The sequence below is a fragment of the Gallinula chloropus genome (genome assembly GCF_964237585.1).
Source record: "Gallinula chloropus genome assembly, chromosome: 1".
In the NCBI taxonomy this organism is placed as follows: Eukaryota; Metazoa; Chordata; class Aves; order Gruiformes; family Rallidae; genus Gallinula; species Gallinula chloropus.
In genome coordinates, this window is record NC_140085.1 from 197,796,332 (window position 1) to 197,814,561 (window position 18,230).

General features: G+C 41.8%; 1 protein-coding gene across 1 annotated transcript in view; it reads right to left on the bottom strand.

Annotated features, from left to right (window-relative positions):
- The window catches only part of NOX4 (NADPH oxidase 4), a gene marked incomplete at both ends in the record, with an annotated part of 120,042 nt that overhangs the window by 80,580 nt on the left and 21,232 nt on the right, over window positions 1–18,230 (bottom strand). The window contains 4 exons of the mRNA XM_084279332.1: window positions 7,397–7,459; window positions 7,611–7,775; window positions 9,775–10,003; window positions 15,027–15,107. Coding sequence (XP_084135458.1) covers window positions 7,397–7,459; window positions 7,611–7,775; window positions 9,775–10,003; window positions 15,027–15,107 — 538 coding nt within the window. The remainder of the gene's footprint in view (window positions 1–7,396; window positions 7,460–7,610; window positions 7,776–9,774; window positions 10,004–15,026; window positions 15,108–18,230) is intronic.

An 18,230-nucleotide genomic window follows, 5' to 3' on the forward strand; every position in this document is an offset into this window, starting at 1 on the left:
CCAAGGTCTAACTCTAGCACCTTCTCTAGTCAATGCAATAACGTTATTCAGCCAACTTAAGGTTTGGCTCCTGTCCTGAATGTCTCCGGGAACTCTCCCACCCTCACACCAGAGAAGTATGGATTAGCACAAGAAGAGTCCCAGTTGAGTGGGGGTGATGTCTCAGTGTCCACATACTGTGCATATAACACTGATGTTGCGTGTCTTGGGTGCTAAAGTAATACTCTTGGTATCTGTTATCATGACATATCATAATTCCTGAAAACACAATTCATTATACATACACTTGTCAGAAATAAGTGGACAGTCTCTTGAGAACCAACATTTTAGCTGGAAAAAATGTAAGTTACTATTCCAAATAGCAGATCTATGTTGTTGCCATAAACCAAAACTTAGTATTTCCATCAGCAGTTAAGCAAAGGATACTGCAAACAGACTCAATCCAATCACCATGGCACCTGATACTCTTTCCTCCATATTCACCACTGCAAAAGGCAGATGTAAAGAAGCTTTGCTGAAAGACTCAGTTCTCCACTGCATGTAACACTGGGACTACTTTTCCTTCCTCCTTGGAGGTGACACTTCTATTTTAGAGATGGTACCTACCGAAGGAACAGTTTTGAACAGTTTGCACTGTTTCTTGCATGCCAGAGAAGGAAGGATTTTAAACTTTAAGCTGTTCAGCCAGCAGTTTAAGTGAGCTCTAAATTCACACCACAACAGAATAGTATCTCCTATCTCTGTGCAACACAGATTTCAGTTCCAAAGGGAAATGGAGGCATGAGAGCAGCTAGTGACAACCAAAACTGTGACAAGTTTGAGATAACTGATCATTTGATCTTGCATTTGTGGATGCTTCTTACAGTGGAGAAGTTTTCACCAAACCTAAGATCTGAGCCATCTCCAGATTTAGAAGAATTTGCCTTTTGGTCTTGTCCTTATTTCAAGGTCTGTCACAATCTCTTATGTCACAAGTCTCATATGAAGTGATGTGATTATTTCCCACCTTCTCTTGCCACAAGCAAATCAACACTACTAAAACAAGGTTACCAAGCTTTATGAGGTGGTGGGACTAGACACCAGTCTTTTGGTAGCCAAAGTGTCCAAGCTGCAACTTGTGAGTCTGTGGCTTGCATGGACTCTGTGGTAGATTCAGCAGAGCCCACATGAAAGGATCCAACACATCTTCTGAAGCACTTAACACTCGCAAAACACAAGGCTATTTCCATGAGGCTTACTGCCAATTACTTCAGGCCAACACAAGAAATTCCACAAGCACAGCACTAAAGGTGATTTATCTTGTAAGACACTAATATATATTCTAAATAGGAACCTACTTCCGACATCATTCATTAGCAAAGAAAAGGAAGTGCACAGCACAAATGGTCAGTACTATGGTACTGCAAATTATAAGTGGTGTGGTTAAGTGTCTGGAAAGAGGCAGAGCTCAATACTAAGTGGAAAACATAAGACTGGGATGGAAGGAAAGCCAACACCACCAGAAACCTGAAAGCCTGAGTCTCTTCTGGTTTGCAGAAGTTAAAATAAAAAGGAACCATAATGAAGTCGGAGGAAACAAACACTTTTCAAAAAATAAAAATATTAAAAATTGGAGAATCTCCATATTTTTTCTTAGTTTTGATAAGAGGTGGGACTTTGTTTACTAAATAAAATGGTAGCAATGTTCTGTGTATTTGAACTGCAATGAAGGACCATCCTCTCTACTAGAAATTGAAACTACCGCCAATGCTTGTTTTCTTTTCCAAGGTGTTTAAAGATTTCTATAGACAATGACATTTAAACTCAATTCCAGAGAAGATTAGTTCCACAACTTCTTCCACAGAGGCATAAAGAAGTGTCGGTCTTGGGAAGCAGAGCACTAAAGAAGATTCCTGGTGTTTCTTTGGATGGTCTGATCTCCAGACCATACAGTGCACCTGGTCTGAAAGACAAATCTCCTTAAGAGTGGAGTGGAAACAAACAAACAAAAATATCATTTGTCCCTTTAAAAACCCTCAACTAAAATATTTATTCACAGAAAGTATTTCTCCCCAGTACAGATCAAAATATCTTGAAGCTGACTGCATTCTGTTCAGATTCAGCTGTGAGATGCAGTAATACCCTAACAAAGTAAGTAAAGAGAGTACAGGATGGAAAATGTTACTCACTGTATTACACAGCATAGTTAACAGTTGCGTGCAGAAACTGGTGAAAGAAGAACAGTAAAACATGTTAAAAAGAAAGTGTTTTGTCGAAGTGAAACCAAAGACAATGGAGCAATAACAATACAAAACGTAGTTCATAGCAAGCTTTGTATTGTCATTGCTCCATTGTCTTCATAGCAAGCTATGAACTACCTAGAACTGGCTGGCAGATCACTTGCAGGAATTCCAGATGTTGAGTCAACCCTTCGTTACCATTCCCTGCCTTTCCCACGGGTAACAAATTCAAGCAGTCACACTAGTAACTACAATATGGTGGAATCATGCTTCAAAAGCAGAGCTAAAAATGCTATCTGCACATTGATTGTGAGATAAAACTGGGATCTCACAGTGCCTGAACTTCAGGGTGTACTAGTGGCATTGCCAACGGACAAGGAGATGCCTCCCCTTTATTCTGCAATTGTGAGGTCACAGCTGGTGCACTGCATCCAGTTCTGGGCTCCTCACTACAAGAGACACATGCACAAAGGGGAGAGTCCAACTAAAGGACATGAAAATGATTAAAGGGCTGGAGGAAATGATTAAAGGGCTATGAAGAAAGGCTGAGAGTTGGGACTGTTGAGCCTGGAGAAGGGTTAAAGGGACCTTATCAATGAATATAAATGCCTGCAGGGAGGGCCCAAAGAAGATGCAGTCAGGCTCTTTTCAGTGGTGCCCAGTGCCAGGACCAGAGGCAATGGGTACAAACTGAAACATAGGAGGGTCCCTCTAAACACCAAAAAATGTTCTTTTTACTGTGATCAAGCACTGGTCCAGGTTACTCAGGGAAGTTGTGGAGTCTCCATCCTCAGAGGTACTCAAAAGCCATCCAGACGTGGTCCTGGGCTACCACCTCTAGATGGCCCTGCTTGAGCAGGGGAGTTGTACAGGATGATCTCCAGAGGTCCCTTTCAGTCTCAACCATTCTATGCTTCTGTGACATGAAGCTTTTGACACCAGGGCCAGGTCAGAGCAGCCAGACTAGCAGATCTGAGTTTGGACCAACATGGATTTTGCCTCTCCAAACTCCCATGCACATTTTGCACCAGTGACTTCTGCTTATGCCTTTCATCAGCAGGGGAAGGAACACCTTCTATTGACAAAAAGAAAATCTCCACTGCACACATTTCTGAGCAATGCTTCTGTCTTTATGCTCGCTTGGTTACAATTTGGAGCACCCTCTGGCTCCAAGTGAAGCACGTGGGAGCTTTGCCAAAGTGCAAAGGGAGTGGGTTCAGGCCCTGGCCACAACCCCCAGTGTTTTTCTCCACTCCAGCGTTATGTAAGAGACTGAGCTAAACTGTAAATATTACACAACCTCGAAAAGGGAAGGGACTAGTAAAATATCTGCATGACTCCTTCACGCTGACTCACCCCTTCCTTTCTGCTTTTGCTTACAGTCCTCACGTAAAAGATATGCCTAAACCGGTCACTTCTTGTCTTTTAAGCATATCCCAGGCACAGTGAGATGTTTCGTCAGCTTAGACAGGACATCACATAGAACCTAAACAGGACCACAGCACCAGGAAGATGGCTGCAGCCTTCCCCCTAGCTCTGCCACAGTCATCTCTTCAGTGTACTTCCAGCATCCAAAGACCCATGATCCTACACCAGCCTAGAAAAATAACCCAGGGATTGTCACCATCCAACAAAAGAAGCAGCAGTACTGGTCCAGCACGCTTGGTAACTACAACTACGTCAGAGGGGAGCAGAGAAATTAATAAGTGAAGTTTTCCTCTCTACTCTGCCCCGTGAGGCCCCATCTGGAGTACCATGTCCAGATCTGGGGTCCCCAGTAAAAGAAAGATGTGGAACTGTTGGAGAGGGTTCAGAGGAGGACCATGAAGATGATTAGAGGGCTGGAGCACGTCCCCTACAAAGAGAAGCTGAGGGAGCTGGGCTTGTTCAGCCTGGAGAAGAGAAGGCTGTGGGGGGGACCTCATTGCAGCCTTGCAGTCCCTGAAGGGAGCAGAGAAACAGGAGGGGAATCAACTTGTTTAAAGGGTAGACAATGGCCAGACAAGGGGGAATGGATTAAAGCTAAAGAAGGGAAGGTTTAGATGAAGTTTTTTACAGAAAGAATGGTGAGATGCTGGAATGGGCTACCCAGAGAGGTGGTGGATGCTCCATCCCTGGAGGTGTTCAAGGCCAGGTTGGATGTGGCCCTGGGCAACCTTTGTAGATCCAGATCTGGAGGTTGGTGGCCCTGCCTGTGGCAGGGGATTGAAACTATGTGATCATTGGGGTCCCTTCCAACCCAGACTATTCTACGATTCTATGATTCTATTGCCTGCACACTCTATAAGCACAGCCCCATGCCTGGCATCATGTTAAACAGCAGCAAGACAATAGAAACAAGCTTTCTAAGCATGACAGCAGCCCAAGGCATATCCTATTACCTAGAAACACATGTGGAAACAACTGTCCTCTCCTTCAGCTGGGCAAAGAGACTGCCATAAACCTAGATATTTCAAATCCTTGCGACACTGTTAAACAGCCCTTTACCCAGTGGGCACACTGCTCCAGTGTAGCTGACATTCTACGGCTGTGGCAATAAAACAAAGCTCAGCAACTCAGTGGTAACCGTGTCTTGTAATAGTTAACACAGATATGCAAGCTTGAAGGATATGCTGTTGCGCTGAAGGATATCGCTGTAAAGTGCACAGTATTAAGCCTGAACAGAGATTGCTGGGTCTAGTATTACATACTTAAAATATAATGTATTGTGCCTGAGTGGAAATTGCTAGTTCTAATGTTACTTATTTAATACGTGACTAAAAATTACATAGACTGTAATTTATCAACATAAATATATATTCAGATACTGTGCAGTATATTTCAGCATATATAGAAGTTATATTCACTAAGAAAACCCAGGCTCACAACAAGAGATCTGTCTTCCATAGCTCCTACATATACATGTTTTTGTACAAAAATCATCTTTCATAATGCTGGGACAGGCTGGGACCCTGTGGAGACACTGAAAACATGCCTGGATGCTTCCCTGTGCAGCCTGCTGGAGGCGATCCTGCTCTGGCTGGGGGGTTGGACTAGATCTCTAGAGGTCACTTCCAACCCCTACCCTTCTGTGATTCTGCAACCTGCATTATTATAGTATGTAACTTTAAATACTGGTTGAAACCCTCAAGTCATGCAAAGAATCTGACTTAAGTAAAACATCCTACTTAACTTCAATCTACCAGAAAAGAAACTGATGACATGGGCCTGCTGGATTAGATCATAAAAACCTCTCAGCTTAACAAATAGTTCTGTCAGAGAAAAGACTATACTTGCTTGTATAAGAAATAGCATGGCCAGTAGGTGTAGGGAGGTGACTGTACCCCTGTATCTTAATGCATTGGTGAGGCTGCACCTCGAGTGCTGTGTCCAGTTCTGGGCTCCTCATCATAAGAAAGACATTGAGCTCCTTGAGCAAGTCCAGAGAAGGGCAACCAGGCTGATGAAGGGGCAATTCATATGAGGAGTGGCTGAGGGAGCTGTGGGTGTTTAGCCTGGAGAAGAGGAGGCTGAGGGGAGACTTTATCACTGTCTACAATTACCTGAAAGGAGGTTGTAGAGAGGTGGGAGTCTCCAGCCAGGTGACAGGAGATAGGACAAGGGGAAATGGCACAAAGCTGCACCAGGGCAGGGTCAGATTAGATGTTAGGAAAAATTTTTACTGAAAGAGTTGTCAGGGCCTGGAACAGGCTGCCCAGGGAGGGGGTTGAGTCACCATCCCTGGATGTGTTTAAAAGAAGAGCAGATGTCCTTGGTGACATGGTCTAGTGTTGGACCTAGTAGGTCTGGATAGATGGTTGAAGGTCGATGATCTTGAAGGTCTTTTCCAACCAAACCCATCATATGATTCTATGAAAAATGTAGTACTGCAATGCATTCATTTTTCAGCATTACATATCTACTTATCCTCACACACTGTAGAGTAAAGCCTTAAAAATTCACCTACTGATGCTAACAATAGATAAAAACCAAGCACCTGTTTTCTACTAGTTAAGTGAATAGCCAGGAAAACTTTGCCAAAATAAAGCTATGCAAGAGCCAATATTGCTTCATCAAGCTATAAAGAGGCAGCTTCCTTTAAGTGAGATTCACTCCCAGATTTATGGGAGTAAACAAAGTTTATTCGGGATGGAATTTAATGTGGGTTCCCTTATGACTATACCTGCCTGCCAGCTCAGCATATAGATAAATACATTAACAAAACCAAAAAACCCCTCACAAAACCCAAGAGCTGGAACTGAACAAGAACTGGTTTTGTCCTCTGAATCTCAAGTAATGTTAAACATCTCAGCTGTTCCACAACACTAGGTACAATTCAGCGGGGATAAAGCATCAGTTATCAGTCCAAAGAAAAGAACGAAATGTGAATACTTATTTCCACGCTCTTCTGGAAGAAGACTATCTGTTTCAGGCAATCCTAAATTACTCCCTTTGGAAGGAAGAGGCTGCCACTAACAGTCAACCTTAGACTTTGCTTTTTGTAACAACATAGCCAGTGCAGTACACTGATTTTCTGGTAGCAGCTCCCAGGCCTCTGCATTACTCACTCCTGAAGAGCTTCACATATGTTTCTATACAGTCAGACTTTAGTCCAGTCTGTCTCCAGGGGTTCTAGTTCCCCTTCTAGATCCATTGAACTGAGGTAGGAATAACCCCTACGTTGAATGATTTCACTGATAAATCACTTTAAGTCATCGATATATTCCCCAATACAAAAATAAATACTGTTTTAGAAGCTTCTTTTTTAAGCATATTGCTTTTCTAACTTTGGAAAAGGCAGTTGTAAAATGTCTTTTCATTGAATAGGAAAGATGACAGAAAATTTATTACTGTTTATGCTCATTCTGTGTTAAGGTCCACATAAATGGCTGAAACCTTTTTCATGAAACAATTATCAAAATCACATGGTTTGCATTTACTTCGTTATTATAGTTTTTCACTTATGGAAGACTTTGAAAAGAGTTCCCATTATTTTCTCAACAGTGGAGAAAATTAAATATGTATTGATTACTGCTACACATAATAATCATGCCATTTCATATTCATCAGTACCCTCATAAATGAAACATAAGCTCTTCTAGAGGGAATTTTCACCTTGAAGGCAATAAAAACCATTTGTTTACGAAATGGAAATAAAAGGGAAGGTACAGAGAGAAAAAAATGATCGTATTTCTTACCATTGTAAGCGTGAAGGGATGGCTTTCCAGTGCAGACACTCTTGGACAGTGCAGAATAACATACTGAAAACAAAAATCAAACAGAGAAAATAAAATGACAGGAAAGGCAAGTTCGAACTAGTCAGTCATGGGTTAGTACAAAGAAAGTAGAAATCATCCCTGTATACGATGCTACACAAACAAGAGTGATTTTTTTAGGGGTGTATTAACTCACCTGACCAGGCCTTGCTTTAAAATCATCTTTCACCATCCTTACTTCAAGGACATTGGAGGGATGGCTTATCACAGAAGTTATTGTGACTGATTTATTGCTGCGGATGTAGCGGTACAGCCTTTCCATGCAGTACAGGCACAGAGGTCCAGAAATCCAAAACCAGGTCTATGGGACAATAAAAATATGATACCTCAAGCACTTTTCCTTTTATATTCTCTAATTTCAAAGCTACCTGAGTGCTTGCTCTCATCTATTGTGGAACTGTGTTTTGGTCACAAAGTAATATCCACATCTCTACGTGCAGAAATCCAAGCATGTTATGGAGTCTTAATCAGTCTAACTGGCATCCAAAAGCACAATTTCAATCATAAAACTCATCAGGATCAAAATGCTAATTACCTCATTTGCAATCATGTTACTCTGGTTTTATGTAGTTAGACTGCAACTGGTTTCAGCACTGAATGGCACAGTATTTCAAAATACAACTGTAAAACTGGTTCACACTGTCTGGCGATATTATTTGACTACTACGTTACTTTGATCATCTCAGGCACAAGAAAAAAGCTGGGAAATAAGCAATTCTTGTGCTATAGAATTTATATTCAATATAAAACTAGTGTAACGTCATACACAAGAGAGAGGAATGGGCACTTCAGAGTCATGATTCGTTTGCCCTTGTGAAAGATGCGTATGCTAAATAAATAATGCACGGAAATGCCCATTTTTCTGCACAGCCTCTGGGTGACTACCTCAGATGGAGACACTTGGTTGCTGCTCAGCTAAATCCCATCCTAAAGAGGCAATTACTAACAGCTTATGGCGGACCTAACTACTGCTAATTCCACATCTGCTCAGTTATTCAAGCCATGGCACTGAAACGCCCTCGGCTCTCATCCATCCTCCCTTCCCAATTTTTGAAGTTACACATCCGGATCTCTTGTGACTCACAAAATATTTGATTTCCTCAAGCATCTCTGACCTTAAAAACCTCAGTAGCTCGTAAGACCTAAGGTGGGGTTTTGTGGGTTGTGGGGTTTTTTTTGGGGTTTTTTTTTTGCCTTGGTATTGCTGCGTGCATAAAACACTTTCAAAAAAAAAATGTTGCAAGCTGCCAGGGGAAAAGTGAGTGGTCACTGTTTCCGTGGCTCTTCTCTTCCCATAAAGGGCTCTCAAGTAGACATCGTAAGTCCCAAAGAAGACTGTCTGATAACCTGTTGGTCATATGGAGCCTGGTATACATTGATGCCTGTAATTCAGGAGTATTTCCACAACAAAATACAAATCCAAAGAACTTTGTTGCAGGCCGTTCACATAGAATTGACTGTTTCTTATTACAATGATGTGCTCTATAGTAAAATGGGTTCCCACTGCAGCTAGTAAGTGGTATACATGTTCTACAGAAAACAATTCTAAAAAACTCCTGTGAGGTCTGTTATGGGACCACCTTGAATTGTGGGACTTGAGAACTTCATATTCCCAAACTTCCTCAGGCTACTCTGCCAAGACAGCCTAGCTCATCTTTTCTCAAAAGAGAAGAAAAAAATGTGGATGAAGACAAAGCTGCTGCCACAAAACGAAGAAACAAAAGGAAAAAAGGAAAACAGAAAAAAAAAAAAAGGCTTTTCTATCCCACTGTCATCATACTCATTTACACATGCCGCATATAAAACAAGCCTGTCTGCAAACAACAGGCTTCACAAAGCCAAACCACAGCCAACTGAAACCCAGAAATGAGTATTAGGACTAGCATCCACACAGTAAAAAAAGAGAACAAATTGAGTTTGATTATTTCAATTAACTACTGCTGCACAATGCTTACAAAGGGACCTGATGAATGTTATATAAATGTTTGCTCCAAAATGCTACACTGTAATTTAAAGTCACATTTATAGCAAGACCAACACATCTCTTACCGTGTGGTACAAAAAAAGAACACTACAATCTCTTGATGTTTTTCTACCCTATTCTATGCACCACATTGCAATGCAGTTCAAAGTTTAATGCAGATTGTTTTTTCCCCACCGAATCTTTGAATGCCTGAAAAGGTTTTAATAATATTTTCCATTATTAAAACATCTGGTCTGGAAAAGCAATAATTAGTGGTTACGACTGACTGAAAGACTTGGCATGGCTTGTAATACCTGAAACGTCGGATCATACAGACCTCTGGGAAGTGTGACTGGAACTTGGGTTCCTCAGAACAAATTCTCATAAAGTTATTTTGTACAAAGGGTTCTGGTATTGGTAAGTCCTCTGGGAAAGGCTCAGTAGTATAGTCAGGAAATGTCTCTTCAAAAGCCCTTGGCACCGTCATATTCTCTCGGAGTGTTTTGTTAGGATTAAAGCAACCAGGAGGGTGTTCCTCTAAATTGGTCTGGTACTTGAGCACTCCCCTACAGGAAAATAAAACCAGCAAAGACACTGAAGTTAACAGTCAAAGCCAAGGTACTTATCTTAATTCGGAGAGGTTCTAGAAAGCAGTCAAAAGGCTCATCCTCTGTAAGAATTTGTATTCCATTTGTTTTCAGGACTTTCCATGAGATCGATGTTTGCAACAATAGAGCCCTCTGTTACTAGAGGCAAGGTTTAACTTTTCCAGCTCACTTGGCACTCCCCCACTGAACAGCCTCAAGCTTAATACTGCTTGAAAAGGGGGAGATATTGTGGAAGCCTTGAAAAAACCACTAAATAATCACATTTCCAGTTCAATCACACCCAGGCTGTTTTTACTCATCCTCCCTACAGTCAGCAAGCACTTTTTTTCTTTTTTTTTTCTGGCAACCTGTAGCTGAAGGGGCCAAAGCTGTGAAATCATCAACTGTAGGAATGTTCCTGCTACTTGGTGTTTATCAAGTCTGCACACTTGCTCTTTTAAATATCAGCTTGTTGAACAGAAGGAAAAATAAAGTCCTGCATGATAGCCAAGGAACCTTTATTGCCAATTATTTTGTGGAGTCCATGCTTGGTTTTTAAGCAAAAGTTAAATTTATAGTAAAATGAAGTGAGAAATTTGCAGCTGTAGCTAGAATGTACGAAGAAAGAAGTAGAAACCTGAGACACTCTGGACTATCTCAACACATGAATGAATTATTGAAAACAGGGAAGAACTGATAATACAGTAATAAAATTCCTTGGAAGTACTACTCGCCTCCCAGTCTGGAATTACAGACAGTAAAACCACAAGGAGGAATATTTAAAAAAACAAAGGGCTAAATGACAGCTGCACAAGATGGTGCTGGGTGGGAAATAAGGAACGCTGACACCAAGTCTGGTGAGAAGTGTCCTCTGAGCATGAGGCCGTGTGATGAAAGCTCATCTCAGGTATAGAATCAAACATAAGAGCAGATGCTCCCCACTCCTCTCCCTAATATACATGTAGCAGCAGCTACAAAGACTTTGTTTAATTCACAAAGAGAGAGAGAGAGAGAGAGAGAGAGAGAAGTCGGGTATCAGCAATATTCCCAACTTAAATGGATTCCAACAAGCTACTGGCAATCTTCCTTACTGAAATGAAGTCCTGACAGCTAGCAACAAGCTCCCCACATGGTTCAGTGAATGATGTATTGCTTGAAAGTTAGACCTGCTCACTCTACACTCCACATCTGACCCTGGGAGAATTACCTGTGAAGTCTCCATGTGCCTACACCCATGCTTCTGCATGTATTTGTTGCCCAATCAGGCCTATCGCTTGCATCTGGCATCACTGCTGGTCATCACATATTTGCAAAGTGGCAGATACCCCTAGCATTATGCTAGTTCCCTGCTCCATAAATATTATGGTGCCTCACGGATTTAGCTGGAAGTCACAGCACATGCAATATTTTTTCAATCAATCAGCCTTGTGTGCATGCCTGTCAGCTGCTCTCACAGCTTCTCTGTTCTCAGAACATCCCAAAAGAGGACTCAAAATTTTCCTGGAGACATGAATAGCTGAACTGCAAACATAAGCATCCCTTCCAGTGATCTCGAGTTTGTTCAAACTATTACAAACATGCTAACTGAGTGGCAAACTGGGATGACAGAGCTGCCTCTTAACAGCAGCTGCAATGGCTCCCATTTCTAAAGCTGTCAAAGAAAGGCAAGTTGTCTTACACACCCAAGATCAGTTCCCAGAAAGGTTGAGTTCTGCACAACTCTTAAGGAGCCTAAGATATACCCTCACGTATTTATTTGTGCAACACTTGAATACAGTATGTGGGTATCAGTAAGTAGGAGACGGGCACCTTTAGCAAACAAAAGTGGTAGAGACAAAAAGGGCAAATCAGATGAAAGTGTCCCACCGACTGAACAACACAGCATGCTGTCTATTGGTATGGGCACACCCTGCCCCGACATCCCCAAACTAGAGACAACATTCACTTATGGATAGAGTAAAAAAATATGTATCACTGTTTCTTGACTGATTTATGATGATCATAGAATCACAGACTGGTTTGGGTTGGAAGGGACCTCAAAATTCCATCTAGTTCCAACCCCCTGCTGTGGGCAAGGACACATCCCACTAACCCAGGGCAAGGGATCCAGGGAGGCCAAAACTTCTCTGGGAAACCTGTGCCAGGGCCTCATCAACCTCACAGTAAAGAATTTCTTCCTTATATCTAATCTAAACTCCACTCCAGTTTAAAGCCATTACCCCCTGCCCTGTCACTACATGTCCTGATGAATAGTCCCTCTCCAGCTTTCCTGCAGCCCCTTCAGGTATTGGAAGACTGCTCTAAGGTCTCTTCTCCAGGCTGAACAAGCCCAACTCTCTAAGCCTATCTTCACCTAGGCTAGATGTCAATGGTTCTCAGTGCTTTTATAGGGAACTACACTCTTCTTGTCATCCACGTTCTGCTCAACTCAAGGTGAGTTGCTTGAGGAGTCTCCTAAAGGTGAACATATGGGTAGAATCTTAAGAATTTCCACCCTTTGGAAGATGAATTCTTGGATATGTCTAGTGACTTATTCTCGTTCCCGGGAACTGGCATTACCCACTTAACTCCACAGTAGTACGTACTCGGGATCAGATGATGATTGAGCTCCAAACGTTTCACATGTTTCGTAACTCCTTTTATTGGTACTGGAAACATCAAGCTTCTGCTTTTACAGAAACTATTTGTTGTTGGTAGCACTGGCTTAAAAACAGATAATGTAATGTATAGATACACCAAGTCCTAAGCTATTAAAATGTCTGAAAGTCACACTGCAAGTACAACAGATGTTTTTAAGGCTAGTTCCCTGAAAGATTCTCTTCTCCTTTAGGGTAAGGATGAAATAAAAAATGAGTAACATGACATAAAAATGAGTATGATGAATCACGTCACTTTATATAGAAGTACCCAGCTAACCTGAAGAGGATACTGTAAGAACATACCCATAATAGTTCAAAACAAAACAAGAATCCAGAAATTCTGTGGAAATATTCAGAAGACTCCCCAGAAAGGTAAATTGTCACCCAGTCTGCCTCTGCAGTCCAGCAATAGGAGTCGCCTTGCTCTGTCAAGTAACTGGCCATGTGCTTATAAGAAAGCAGGGGAAGAACTGTTCACAAGGGCATCTAGCAATGGGATGAGGGATAATGGTTTTAAACTAGAAAAGGGGAGATTTAGGTTGGAAATTAGGAAAAAAATCTTCACTATGAGGGTGGCAGATCACTGGAACAGGTTGCCCAGAGAGGTGGTGGAGGTCCCATCCCTGGACATATTCAAGGTTAGGCTTGATGGGGCTCTGAGCGACCTGATTTAGTGAAGATGTCCCTGCATACTGCAGGGGATTTGACTAGATGACTTTTAAAGGCCCCTTCCAACCTAACACATTCTGTGATTCTATATGTCTGCAAATCTCTAAGGCAAGCTATGTAGGAATTACTTGGGCTGCTAAACATGGGTGTCTATGCTTCCTTTATTCTCAGAAGAGATCTTCTAATTAACATCCTCAATGGAGCACAGAAATTGATCCAGCTCAGTTGAATGTAAATCTATGCAGCAGCAGGTTAACTAAAGCATTCTTGAGGCTCCATTGATTGTATTTATTTCAACTCATTAGACTATAATGGGAGACAGAAGCTTAGAAAACATGTAGGTACCTACATTTACGTGTCAAACTTGAACTGACTTTCACTCTCCATGACTCATTCTTCTCCCACTTTAAACAAACACATTTTTTATATTCATGCTGAAAGGTTTTCCAATTCAATAGTAAAGAAGCTGCGTAGAAGATGCCTGTTTCCCACTTGGCATATCCCTGCAGCCTTGGTTTGCTATCTGCTCCAATTAGACTTCTTCCTTCATGAAGTGGAGACATGGTTAGGAAGACAATGGGCAGAGGGCCATACAGTAAAGGAGATAAATTAAACTGGATATGAAAAATGCTCTGAAGAGATTGCTTAGGAAGCTTAGAGAACCTTGGTCACCATAATTTAGCAGAAATTCATCCTGCCCCAAGTTGTAGAGAACAGGTTAGATCCACCTTCTCCAGCTATGAACAAGAGCTATGCCACAGGAGAAAAACAAAGGAAACCAAACAAAAAAACAAAACAACAAGCAAACAAAAACAAACAAAAAAACCCAACCCACAGAGAACTGGAATTGTATCCAGGAGTTTCAATTGTTTTGAACTCATTATTTCAATTCACCAGGCCTCAAGCTGTGTTTGTTTGGTTCAACAACATAGTCCTCCAATGATCTTTCTAGGCCTAATTACCTTTCACTGTTTACTTGAAGCAGCGGTGCTCAGTGTCACAGTCTGAGACATTCCAGCACCCTGTGTTTCAGCAGACGTTTGATGATGTGGAAAAATAAACCTCGTTCAAACACACCTTTCCCTACACCATCTCTGCACCTACATCCATAAAGGAAACTTCAGAGACATTAATGGACCAGATTTTCTCATCTACAACTTGTGGAAGCTGCTTTACCTTGGAGTAGAGTTAGGCTCGTCTGTGCCAGGTACAGACCTAATCGTCACCTCCACGGTACATGAATACCCATCTCATTTATGAAAACAAGAAAAAAACCTAGTAAGATTTGTATCACAACAATTATTAAGAGATAATTAGGGCAAGGCCATTCCTTCCCTCTCCTTAGCAGTCAAAATAGAAGACAGAGAGGAAAGACTGATGAGCAGCTTTACTTCACATTCTACTCTCAGCAGCCAGAGTGGGCAGAAAAGAAACAATACTGATTGATTTCCCACTATAAGCTAGTAAAATGGACAATGGATAAATGTAAAAGTGAAGAAGTCAGTGCTAGCTGGCTGTGGCAACACACAATTCTCCAACCCATAGTCTGAACTTTATTTAAATAATAACCTGTTGAAAAACTGATGACCATTTTGTAAAGGAACTGGCCCACTATGCACAAGTGAGCTCAGGAAAGGCAGTAGTCAAGGGAAGTGCTCTTTCTGGAAAAGGGACAGTGTTTTCCATTTACTTACCCAGAAACATGCACCATCAGCAGCATATAGAAGACAAAGAAAAGGTTGTGTGTATACCAGAAGATGTCATAGTTTGAAACCCTGAAAAGAATAAACCACGTTTCAATGCTGTTTCGCTCAGATGGAACCAGTGCTAATTAAAAGCAGATCTGTGCACATAAGACATCATTATATACCATGGAGTCATGTAGGATAGTGAAAGCCCAGAACATATCCCTTCAGGCACACCATCTTCGCAAGCGTTGAGAAGAATGGATGACTGCCACAGAAGTAAAAAGCTGAGAAAGATGAAGGAATCTAAGCATAGAGCCTGCTGAAAACTTCACTGCTTTCACAGATCCTACTTAGCCCTTATCAGATACCGACAGCTAAAATAGTTCTTCAGGCTCCAGCCTCAGAACTCAACCTCTTCACAGGAAGTGCCTCATTGTGTTCTCCCTGCCCCAGCACAGGGCTGCACTGTTTAATGAGTCATTGCTGGAGCAACATGCAAATGGGTAGCCTAGACAGCAGCAGAAGGGCTAGTAGGAATGGTAAAAGAAACTTAGAGGGTAAGGAGAGGAAGGAGATGCAGGAGGAAAGGGAACTCGAGCAAGCAAGTAACACAAAGACAATTAGGAGGATTTTCAGGGCTGGAGGTCACATACAGCAGAGCTCTAGGACTGATGGTCTTGGGAGGAATAAGAACAACATTATCACTGTGAGGATTTACTTTCATCTGTAACTTCTTGGGTAACATAGGAAGAACCAAGACCAAAGAAAATACTCACCCAGAACCGGTTTTGTAAAGCTTGTTTGTTTTTTCTTGAGTAAAATAGTCACCAAAAGCCAACAACCAAATGATTAAGAAAATACCCTACTTCACAGCACAAGCACACATCTCACACTACACAGCATGGCAGGACAGCCCCTTCCAAAACAACAACAAAAAACCCCTACCCCCATTCATAAGCCAAAACTATTAAATAAACCCCAACCTTAACTCTGAGTTTAGAAGCTACTCTTTAGACATACCTAGCTGTTTTCAGACTTTTCCCCCTCCCACAGCCTCTTACATAACCAGGCAGCTACCCTTGCTTCAATACATCCAACACATCCACTGCATTTCTTTCTGTCAATACTGGGCTTAGTTACTTTTTCTCCTCTTGAGAAAGGAAACAGCTCAAATATTCTGAGTGCCACCAAAATAAAACTTAAACAACAGCAGTTCTAAGGAGGCCAGCAACAGCAAGGGGCTCCGAAACCCCTGCTTCAGCCTTCATTCCTTCCCTCATTCGGCACCATGCTAACACTTCTTCATCTCTGAGGCTGCTCAGACCATTTCTAACTACCCACAGTCTGGTAGGCATTTCCATGCCATCACTGAGTAGTATCTGCAAGGAGTTGTGGGAGTGAGCATGAGTAAGATTAAAGGATCACAGAATCAAAGAATGTTAGCAGCTGGAAGGGACCTCAAAAGATCATCTAGTTCAACACCCCTGCCAGAGCAGGATCACCCAGACTCAATCACACAGGAACACATCCCAGTGGGGTTTGAATGCCTCCAGAGAAGGAGACTCCACAACCTTTCTGGGCAGCCTGTCCCAGGGCTCCGTCACCCTCACAGTGAAAAAGTTCCTCCTCATAGGGAAGGTGTTCCACTCCCTTAGTCATCTTGGCAGCCCCAAGCTGGACTCTTTCAAGGAGCTCTATGTTCTTCTTGAACTGAGGGGCACAGAACTGGACACGGGATTCCAGGGGTGGTCTCACCAGGGCAGAGTAGAGGGGGAAAAGGACCTTTCTTGACCTACTAACCACACCCCTTCTCATACACCCCAGAATGTCATTGGCCTTCTTAGCCAGGAGGGCACATTGCTGGCTCATGGTCATCCTGCTGTCCACCAGGACTCCCAGGTCCCTCTCCCCTACACTGCTCTCTGACAGGCCAGTCCCCAACCTACACTGGTACCTGGGGTTGTTCTTCCACAGATGCCACATCCTACACTTGTCCTTGTTAAATCTCATTAAACTTCTCCCCACCCAACTCTCCAGCCTGTCTAAGTCTTGCTGAACTGGTGTCAGCCACCCCTCCCAGTTTTGTGTGCACTCTATTCCCTCATCCAGGTCATCAGTTACTATACTGAATAGTACAGGTCCCAGTACCAACCCCTGAGGGAATTCACTAGATACAAGCCTGGATGATGATGTGGTGAGCAGAAACAAAATGAAAAGGCACAAAGAGTATCTTTTACCCCCAGACCCAAAACAGGTCTCGGTTACCTTGCTATAATACCAAAAGCTTTTTTTCAGAATGCACAAATCTTGCAAAATTTCAGTGATGGAAAGTCAATCCCAGCTTCTGACGTGTTGTTTTCAACCACTAATTATTAGTGCTGGTGAAATTACTGTACATGTCTTGTCTGAAAAGATCTAAACGTCAGCTTCCACCCAGTTAAGCATTTTAGTCTTCTTTCAGCTTTCCTGCAGATACCTCCACTAGAAAACACTGTCTCTTCACATGTATCAAGTTCCCTTAAATGTAATCAAACCCTCTCAACTTCACCTCCTTAAAACTAAAAGTATGGAGATCCTTGAACCTCTTACCATGAAACATAGTTTCCAATATTTTAATAATTATGCATTTCTTACTTGTATCCTTCTTCAATTGTGTGTTGTGTAGATAAATACAACATTCTAATACACTCAATAATTCCTCTACTGCTTGTATTTTATTTTTACAGTTCTTCAGATCATTAGTTACTCTCTTTACATTCTTTTTAGGGCTTAGAATGTATATTATTCACAGAATTAATGCATTTCTTAGGAACTCAAACTCCTGAAAATTTGATATGAAGCTGAATGTTTAAGTCTAGAATTTTGCATGTGAAAGCCTGCGAGAGTTAACTTACTGGCAAACCTAAGGAGAAATTGCCATGCTTAAAAGGGACACAATGAGCAGCACAGTTTTCCATAAATATTTTTAACTCTGTTACAGCTAGTTTTGAAAAGGAAGATGCATGTGGTAGTTAAAAGATGAAACTGAAGACTGGAATATTTTGTTACAGAGATGTTAAAGAGATGGCAGCAGCCTGTATTTTAACGTTCCATTAGGTATATGATTTCCAAAGTCACTAGCAATTGTGTTCAGTGGAAACTGTCCTGAACAACATTAATTTGAAAGTTAGCAGAAATGTCAGCATTTATTTGCAGGATTTATCGTATTCC